General features: G+C 34.6%; 1 protein-coding gene across 1 annotated transcript; it reads left to right on the plus strand.

Annotated features, from left to right (window-relative positions):
* The first annotated feature begins 2,993 nt into the window (after positions 1–2,993).
* LOC137743068 (putative pentatricopeptide repeat-containing protein At1g12700, mitochondrial) lies at positions 2,994–5,251 on the plus strand. Its single transcript, XM_068482987.1, has one exon. It carries the CDS (start codon positions 3,398–3,400, stop codon positions 5,249–5,251), a length of 1,854 nt encoding a protein of 617 aa, XP_068339088.1. The 5' UTR covers positions 2,994–3,397.
* The last annotated feature ends 5,602 nt before the right edge of the window (positions 5,252–10,853 follow it).

Genomic DNA, 10,853 nt, shown 5'->3' on the forward strand with positions numbered 1-10,853 from the left:
CAACGATGCCGCACAGACCGGTACCAGCCTAACACGTTTACACGACAATCAGCCAAATTATCCATTATTTCTTAGCCACGATTCAATCAGAATCACCCTCATTAAGTGCAGAAAACCCGCAAACCCAATATGCACAGACCATTTTTATATTAATACACCCTTCAACCCGTTGTCATTTATCGTGGAAGATTTCCCTCGCCAGCCTCTGCAACTGCTTCTTCAACTCCGCCGCTTTGGCCACTGTCGTCATATCAGAGTGGAAAACACCCGTCTTTGCAATTTTTATTCTTTTTTGTTTTGTATTTTGGTGGATTTTTTTTATTTCTGGGAATTAAAAATGATCAATGAAATCTTTATTTCTGTAAATTATAAACAATATTAGAAGAAGTTTTCGTTGTCGTAGTATATGTTCTTCTCCGTTCTACTTCCATTCTCGCAAAGAGAGTATGAATCCGACCAACAAAATATAACGAGAATAATTATGGAACTTGAAATTATTGAAGGAAGCCACCAGTAGTTAAATACCAAAACCAAAAACCCAACACACACGTATCCCAGAACTCAAAGACAAGAAGAATTCTACAATTTGGCCATTTTTAATGTTTAATGTGATTCTTGTTAATTTGATTTCTTTTTCTATTTATTTATAAAGATTTTTTATTTTAAGTAATTAACTACATGGGTATATACGTCTTTAGAGGGGTTATGTGAAGGTGAATTAAAACCTCATGGGTATTAGTGATATTTATCAAACGCGGGGGTTTTTATGAAAACACGAAAAATCTCAGGATGTGTTAGTGTAATTAACCCGAATTAAAATGAAACATGAGAGTGTAACAACCAAGTGAAATGTTTAAATAACTAATGGCATGTCTGTATTAAAAGCGAAGTAAGATGAAATTTGAAAACCGAGATCCGATAGGTAACGGAGGAGTGGTCCAACTCTCCAAACTTTTAGATGTGCGAAACTCTTCACATTATGATATTAGATCTTGGTTCTGCCTACGTGTGAACCTAACGATTGTACGTGTCCAGTGTCACTTTATTTGTGTTGTGAACGTGTTTTACATAACCAACCAGATTATTCAACTTGAAATCTTGAAGTGACCAGAATCTGTAGAGACTGGCAGATCAAATATAAGAAATATAACTAGAGAGTAAATGCAAGGACAATTTGTGTAGTGCACTAGTTATGTGCTTATTCCAAAAAGCACTTCAAGTATTTTTTCAGAATGTACTTAATTTTTATTAATAATTGATTCCAAAAGCACTTTCATCAAAAACACATCCTTATACTCTCATGGTTACTTCAAATTCTCACTAAGGTTTTTTTATTATCTTCGTTTTTTCTTTTCATATTAAAATAATGCTAGTACTACAATATTCCAACTTAAAACAGAATATTTCTTTACTTTTTTTTCTAAATTTTCTTAAATAGTTTGCATTATTTAATAGTATAAAAAATGAAAGGTTATGATTGACTTAAAGAAATACTATTTTCTTCTTTATAAGCCTTCAAGAAGTACATGCTAAGGCTATAGGACCGAATTGATAAGCCTTTGAACTACCATTTGATGTCGTAAATGATGTGAACATGCCCCATCAATTATTAAATTTACCAAATTGAGTCTTTATATATTTGTTATACAAGTGGTAGATAGATTACCCTTCAACCCGTTGTTTTTTATCGTGGAAGATTTCCCTCGCCAGCCTCTGCAACAGCTTCTTCAACACCGCCGCTTTGGCCACTGTCGTCGTATCAGAGTGGAAAACACCCATCTTTGCAATTCTGATTGTTTTTGGTTCTGTATTTTGGTGAATTTTTTTATTTCTGGAAATTAAAAATGATCAATGAAATCTTTGTTTCCGATAAATTATAAACAATATTAGAAGAATTTTTCGTTGTACTTCCATTCTCGCAAAGAGAGTATGAATCAGACCAAAAAAATATAACAACAATAATTATGGAACTTGAAATTATTGAAGGAAGCCACCAATACTTAAATACCAAAACCAAAAACCCAACACATGCGTATCCCAGAATTCAAAGCCAAGAAGAATTCTACAATTTGGCCATTTTTAATGTTTATTGTGATTTTTTTAATTTGATTTCTTTTTCTATTTATTTATAAAGATTTTTTATTTTAAGTAATTAACTACAAGGGTATATACATCTTTGGAGGGTTTATGTGAAAGTGAACTAAAACCTTAGGAGTATAGTGATATTTATCAAATGTGGGGGGTTTTTATGAAAACACAAAAAACCTCAAGAGGTGTTATTGTAATTAACCCGAATTAAAATGAAACATGAGAGTGTAACAACTAAGTGAGATGTATAAATAACTAACGGCATGTCAGTATTCAAAGTGAAGCAAGATGAAATTTGAAAATCGAGATCCGATAGGTAACAGAGGAGTAGTCCAACTCTCCTAACTTTTGGATGTGCGACACTCTCCGCATTGTGATATTAGATCTTGGTTCTGCCTACGTGTGAGCCTAACGACCGTACGTGTCCAGTGTCACTTTATTTGTGTGGTGAACGTGTTTCACTTAACCAACCAGATTATTCAACTTGAAGTCTTGAAGCGACCGGAATCTGCAGAGGCTGGCAGAGCTAACATAAGAAATATAACTAGAGAGTAAAGATAATGAATAGTTGACATACAATGAGACCAATACAAAGACAACTTTTGTAGTGCACCAGTTATGTGCTTCTTTTAAAAAACATTTTCAGAATATACTTGACTTTTATTAATGATTGATTCCAAAAGCACTTAAATCAAAAACGTTTTTTCTTTTAATTATTTAAAGTACACTTCCAAACACACCCATATACTCTCGTGCTTACTTCAAATTCTCACTAAGGCTTGCTTGCATATTATCTTCTTCTTTTTTTTAATATTAAAATAATGCTAGTACTACAATATTCTAACTTAAAAATAATATTTCTTTACTTTTTCTCTAAATTTTCTTTAATAATCTGCATTATTTAATAGTATGAAAAATGAATGATAATAATTGAATTGAAGAAATAATATTTTCTTCTTTATAAGCCTTCAAGAAGTATATGCTAAATGATGTTGTAAATGATGTGAACATGCCCCATCATTTATTAAATTTACCAGATTGACGTTGCTTCTGTGCATCATTTGTGGCATTATAACCAATATTTATGCAGGATCGAGTCTTCGTATATGTGTTTTACAAGGTGGTGGTGGTAGAGAGATTACAATTGTTTGGGTTTTAGATTTCGCAAGAGTAGACTCTATCTGAAGCAACATGGGGTTTTGATTTCATTATTTCGAGGGAGAGCATTTTCCATCACACTCAACAAGGGTGGTTTATTCCCGAGTAGACTCTATTGTGGAGGATTAACGCACTGAATCGCTGACTTAAGATGCTGTTGATGATGCGGGCAGCGATTGCTGCTGCTTCTTCTTATTTGAAGGTTGGTTATGGCAGCAGAAGCAGCACCACCAGACTCAGACTCAGAGGTATGCTGCCTTGTCTTCTTCATTCTTCTTCTGTTGTTGTTGTTTTCTTCAACAATTACTTGGCTTTATTTCATTCTCCAGCTTCTATATCGACCGAATCTAGAAATACCCAACAACACCAGCGTGTGAAAATCACTAATGTTGAGGATGCTCTCAATGTGTTCGACGAAATGCTTCAAAGGCGTCCTCTGCCTTCCGTTGTCCCTTTCAACCAAATCTTGACTCAACTTGCCAAGTTGAAACATTATTCGGCAGTCATCTCCTTGAATAATAAAATGGGTGTGTCGGGAATTCGTCCTGATATTTATACTCTGAGTATTATCATTAACTGCTTTTGCCATTTGCACCGGATGGGGTTTGGTTTGTCAGTCTTGGGAAACTTCTTCAAATTGGGTTTTGAACCAAATGTCACGACCTGCAACACTCTAATCAACGGTTTTCTTCTCCAGAATAGAGAGGCCGAGGCAGCAGCACTTTTCAACAAAATGTTGGACAGTGGTACTTGCAAGCCGGATGTGGTTACTTTCGGTACCCTAGTCAAGGGCCTTTGCGCGATAGGTAACAACACTGCAGCAATCCAATTGCTTAAGAAGATGGGAGAAGGGGCTTGCAAGCCTAACATAGTTATTTATAACACGATTATCGACAGTCTTTGCAAAGATACTCTAGTTGCCGACGCACTGAACCTCTTCTCAGAAATGACGAGTAAGGGTATTGCCCCAAATGTCCTGACCTATACCTCTGTGATTCATGGAGTTTGCAAATTACAGGATTGGAAAGAAGCTACAAGATTGTTGAATGAAATGGTGAGTAAACATATCTTTCCAAATGTGTACACCTTTAGTGTCTTGGTTGATACATTTTGTAAAGAGGGAATGGTCCAAGAAGCAAGGAGCGTGATTGAAATGATGATTCAAAGAGGTATCGAACCTGATATGATTACTTACACTTCGTTTATGGATGGGTATTGTTTGCGAGGAGAAATGGATGAGGCAAAAAAGGTTTTTGACGTAATGTTTAGCAAAGGGTGCATGGTTGATGCTCATAGTTATAACATATTGATAAATGGCTATTGTAAACTTAAAAGGATAGATGATGCCCGGATGCTTTTTCTGGAAATGTCTCAAAGGGGAATTGTTCCAAATATGGTTATTTATAACACTCTTATAGATGGGTTTTGCAAGATGGGAAAACTACAAGATGCACATAACTTGTTCTCTCAAATGCATACTTTAGGTCAACTTCCAAATGTTCAAACGTATAATATTTTACTGGATGGCCTTTGTAAAAACCAACAATTTCCCGAGGCAGTTGAATTGTTGGACGAGATGGAGGAAAAGAAGTTGGATTTTAATATTGTAACTTACAATATTCTTATTCAAGGTTTGTGCAGAGCTGAAAAAGTTGAATATGCATGGGATCTCTTTCGGAGTTTGTCATCGAAAGGAGTTCAACCTGATGTCAGGTCATATAATATAATGATTAGTGGATTTTGTAATGGGGGGCTAACATGTAAGGCAGAAAACTTGCTAAGGGAAATGGAAGAGAGAGGTCGTTCTCCAAATGGTTGCACGTACAACACAATTATCCGAGGGTTTTTCAATAACAACAACATATCAAGGGCGGTGAGGCTTATTCAAGAAATGGTGGAGAGGGGTTTTTCTGCAGATGCATCAACCACGGAGTTGATCGTTAATTTATTGTCTAAAGATGAAGTAGATCCTACTTTGTTGGCATTTATAGAAAGTCCGCAATGAAACTGATTTGCATCTTAGCAGTTAGACAAGTTTCGGGGCTTCTTTCCCTTGAATGCTGCATTGGAGGGTGTTGTTCCACTGCTGAGTCCCGTTCAGGTAACCATTCATTCGTCTATCACCTAGTGATGTATGATATGTGTTATTAATTTAATCTATCAAGTGATAGAGCAACTTTGATGTTATACTTTTAAGATGATATCTGTGTCCATTCAAAATCATTACACAAGTAACAGAATCAACGAAATACAAACCTTCATTTGCTGACTGCAATTACTGCTCAAGTAAAATACTCAAACAAACAGCCAATTAGAACACAACACCTCCCAAAAGTACAATGTGTGATCATATTACGTACATAAATTTGTTGTAGCAAAGCTTGTATCGGTGTTCTTTTGGTGTAATGTATAATTCTTATGCATGAGGATCAAGAAAGAAGTTGGGATTGCTCTTAACACACGTGCTTATGAGTGACGTATCTTGAACTTAATACACACGTAAATTGTTTAGCTAACAACGTATATAATGTGCTCTGATATATTGGACAAATAGGTTGGACAACTGCTTGCTTCGAGAATTTCTCTCTTTGAAAAGAACCAAAGGATCGTAAGAAGCCATTTAAATTACATGTAAAATTTGTTAGTTCGAAGGAAATTGACTCAACCTCGAGTTTTCCACTATTGAATAATGAGTTTATCGTACTTGGCCATAAAAAAAAGATTGAGTTTACTGTCATACTATTTATGTACAATCTGATAATAAAAAATGAGAATTATTACGGGAATTGCTATTTTAACTTATCAACTTGCACTTCATTATTTTAAAGACTTATTTAGAAGAGCTTTTAAATAATTAAAAGCGTTTTTTGAAAGAAACAAAATGTTCATAGGTTCCAAAAACACTCCAACTGCTTTTTCACGATTTACTTGCATTTTCATTAAAAATTGGTTTCAAAATTATTTTCATAAAAGTGCTTTTAGCCATTTTAAAAGCAGTCCCTAAATCATCAGTACAACATTTTTAAATTTCTCTTAAGAAACAATGTCTAACGTCTTTCAAAAAATTCGTGAAGCCAGTGAAATCATTAAGTGTTTTTCTTTATAAGAAGATTGATTGATTCTTAAATATTTTTAAAGGAAAATGAGATTTTTAATGATTGGAAATGAAGAACAAGCAAAAAATAATGCAATTGGGGAAGAAAATTGGAAGAATTGGAAATGTTGGGCCCTTTTAGAATGAACATGCCCTCTTAACACTGAATTTTTTATATCATACATCAAAAGTGCAAAAATAGATAATCACATTTTGAGAAGTTTAATAATGAATTGTCGTGCTCTAATGCACCAAAGTTGATCTTCTGAAATTCGTCATAACTATTGTGAAGGGAATTTTGTTGCTTATAATTTGGCTTGTTTGGGTCCAGGTTTTTTTTAGCAAGGTCAACCTTCTTGTCTTTGCTTACTAGTTGCATATATAAATGAGGTCGTGGTCTCGTAATATTCTTTCCTTATCTTTTAGGCTTATGCCCTATTGGGCGCATTTTTTTTTTTTTTTTATGTATGATGAGTCGATTTTATATTATGTATTTTACCCTGTTTTTGTATATTTTGATGAAATTTTTATACTTTGATTTATTATTCCAATGTAAGACTTGTGATTTCCTCTTGAGAAAAAGTGATCAAACAAACGAATTTTGAAGTAATTCTGATTGGAAGACGTTCGCAAGTCTTTCAACTTGTTCGTATCAAAGTTTTAGATTTTTGTGCCAGCTAATTAATTTATGACGAATTAATAAAGGATCAGCGCATGAAGCTGGCAGATTGACATTTTGTGCTTAATTGGACTTTTTGGTGCACCAGACGATGTTTTCTCGATTCGTACGTTTCTACAAAGTTGTTTAGAACCTCTCAAGTTTTAAACAAATCTCTTCTCCCCATTTTGGAGGTGTTTTGGGCCCTGAACATGGCATATTTGTGACTAGGCAACTCTAGCATATTTGTGTCCTAGTTTTTAGAAGATATTTTCTAGGAAATATTTCATTGCTGAATAAATAGATCTAGTCGACCATTAGGGTTCTCTCTATGCGATTTTGAGAGAGAATTCGGCTAGAGCTGTTGGAGATTTGTAGATTTTGTAATCCAAGGTGTTTTCAATTTTTTTTCCCTTCTTAATAATATTTTTCTTGATTTTGATTATGAATATGCATAACTAATTCATTTTTCTAGGGCGAAACCACAAGGCTTAACATGAATATACGGACTTTATTTAATTGTTTATGATATAATGCATGCATACTTTGAATTATTAATCATTGTGTTTAAACTGTCTTTATGTCTTAATAACTAGTTACCATTAGAATGTTTAGATAAGTAATCAGATGCAATTTCTGTTAGAAAGGTCACTTTGAAATTGACGAATGCTTTTTGTGGTTAATAATTGTAATTTCACTTAAGGCGAGTACCACGTCTTAAGGGTTGATGGTTTTCAAGGGTTTTCACAAAGCGTAATGAGTCTTGCATGTTTACATTTGATAAAAATGCTACAAAAGGATTGCATATTTGATATACGTTGTATTTGCCGCAAGTAGAATATGCATTAGGAAAACTAACATTCAAGTTGCATGCGCAATTCATAAGTAATTGGTAAAACTACATAAGATTGTTAAGGTGACGGCTGAACCTAAGTGTCTCTTTACTCTTATTTTATCAAACTAGTGTGTTGTTACAATTTGTTTTCCAAAATTTTTTGGAAAAGACCCCAAAATGGGACAATTTCTTAATCTTGGGACAGAAATAGGACAAATCAGCCATGCACAAGCTATGCACACCATGCACACAACCAAAATTACTAAAATACCCACATATAAATGGGTTATTCCTCACTTTCTCTCCTCCATTTTTTGATTTCTCTCTTTCTCTACTCTCTCTCCCTTCCTCTCTCTTCTCTCACTTTCTCTCTCTACGCTCTCTCCCCTCCTCTCTCTCTTCTCTCACTTTCTCTCTCTACTCTCTATCTACTCTCTCTCTCTCTCCCTTCCTTAGATCTTTGAGCATAGGCAAGCGAGAGCGATGTGAGAATAGTGAGTTGGGTTTTGTACTATATTTTCTGTTTTGGCCATAAAGTTCCATTTTTTTTCCGTGACTAAAGCTTCGACATGCATAGTAAGGTAGGGTGTTTAGTTCCAAGATCCTTCATCAATGATTTATGGAATAAATGGGTTGTTGTAACATGAATTAATACTTAGAAGTTAAATTAGGGTTTGTGTTTCATGTTGGTGCGTATGGGTTGTGGAATAAATTTCAAGTTTTGATGTGCTATAAGACTGGGATGGAACAATTTCTGGTTCAAGTGTCCAATTGCAGAAATTTGCGAAATTTTTTTCATAATGTGCATGTGGTGTGCATGGCTACATCTTAATATAAGAAGCGGAAATGTTCACTAATTAATTATGATGCACGTATGTTGTGCCTCATAATTTAGCGAGTATAACCACAACCTAGTTGGCCTCAACGAAAAACAAAATTAAGAAAAAACTTAGAGGATGTTAAGGATCATGCGTGTCTATGAAATAACGACAACAAATATCATGTTTTCCACGTGCATGGTTAAGCGGTGGTTGATATACGTAACAAGACTTTTCAAACTGTCACTATAACCTTATATACATAACAATTATGTTTTAATTGTATGCACAATACCAATATGTTGCCGTTAAAGTTTTTCTAGTTCTGTGCATATCATGTGTATGTATTGTGCATATTATGTGCATGTGGTGTGCATATAGTGTATTATGTGTAGATGGTGCATATTTACATCTTGGATACTCTTCGCATTAATGTAGTTTACTACTTTTTCCTTTGATTCAGAGGCAGGCGTTGCAAATACGGAAAAAGCGAACGAGTTCGTGAAACAATTTTTTTTTATTCACTTGGGTTCTTTTGTGCCCATTCAAACTGTAATTTTTCAAATCCTTGAAATATTTGAACCCAATCAAATTTGATACCAAATTCAACATATAATGTTTAGGGTCATTTATCTAATTGCGTCATTTTTTCTGATTTCAAAGAGAGAACTATGAGCTATGGGTTTTTGGGTTGAGCTCAGATATGTGAGCATAACATGTCCATGTCCTATGCATGTTTTGTACATACAGTGTATGAGCGAGCTTGATACGAAGAGATCGAACAAGTACGCGAAACAGTTTCGTCCATATCATTCTCACTTCCTTCTTTCCACTCTAATTTCTTCTTTTTCCCTCAAATTTATCTCCTCTCCAAAAGGCAACGGACCTTTAATACGTTATTTCATTTAATTGCAGCAAAAGCCAAACCTTATTTTAGTGCTTGTAAATTTGGATTGAGAGAGGGAGCAGAGGGAGGGAAAGGACAGAAGAAATGAAAACCCACATATAAACCAGAGAAATGGTAAAAAATCAAAAATCAAAATTGAAGGATTTTGGTTTCCTCCAAGAAACACCAAACCAATCACTTCAACTCCAAAAATCCATTAATCAAAAAGCAAAATTAAGCAAACCCAGTTCAGAAAACTTACGAATGAAAAGGTAAAAATCAAAGAAGATGAGTGAGTTAGAGAGAGAGCTCTTGTGCATATTCAAAATGTAGAGAGAGAGAGAGAGAGAGAGAGCGAGCTTGGATGAAGAAGATGAGTGAGTTAGAGAGAGCTCTTGGATGCAGAAGATGGGTGGGTTAAGGTTCTTTGAACTACAATTAGGGGAGGGAGATTTTATCTCTCCTCTCTATTTCTCTCTCTACAAAATGAGAAATGAGAGCTAAAATTTCTAGATAACTCATTTATATGGAAGGAAAATTTAGGAAAAATCTTATTTATGTCCAATTGTTGTGCATGGCATGTGCATGCCGTGTGCATGTTTGAAATATCCTATTTATGTCCCAAGATTAAGAAATTGTCCTATTTCTAGGCATTTCCCAAATTTTTTATGTGATTGCTGATTTCTTCTTAATTGTTTTCATCAAAACGTTTTTCTTATTTTAAATTGTAAATTCAATCTTTTCTAAACCTTGTTTCGGATAGTTAATTAAGATTTGGTTTTTAACATAAATTGTTTCAAATAATCACTTTGGAAAACGACCTTGCATAAGCATTCTTCCTACAACTACCTTGTACTCTTGAAAGCATTTGCAAGTATTTTGTGTGATTTTAACCCCTTTTGCGTATGTGGTAAAAATCCTATCAAGAAGCCGGCGACGTTGACGGAGACTGTTTTTAAATAATTTGTGCTTTACCATATTATTGGTTAATTATTTTTGTGAATAGCTTTTTATTAAATCATTTTTTTTTCTCATCGCAGCAAGCAAAATTTGAATGGTCAAAACTTGTTCACAGAGGATATCACTTGAACAGTTTGATCCAGAACCTGAACAAACGGGCACTTAGGAGAGACGCAAGGATAGTAATTTGGCGTAGGAACCTCCTTCCAGAGGGCTTTCCTACATTATTTGTTTGCAGATTTTTTAGAGGAACCAATGGCGTTGGTATTACTAACCTTTCATGGACCGGCCATGCAGAGAACCATTGAAAACCTGTGCCAATGATGTCCCGAGCTGCATTATGTATATAGGAAGAA

Source organism: Pyrus communis, chromosome 8 (genome assembly GCF_963583255.1).
Source record: "Pyrus communis chromosome 8, drPyrComm1.1, whole genome shotgun sequence".
Classification (NCBI taxonomy): Eukaryota; Viridiplantae; Streptophyta; class Magnoliopsida; order Rosales; family Rosaceae; genus Pyrus; species Pyrus communis.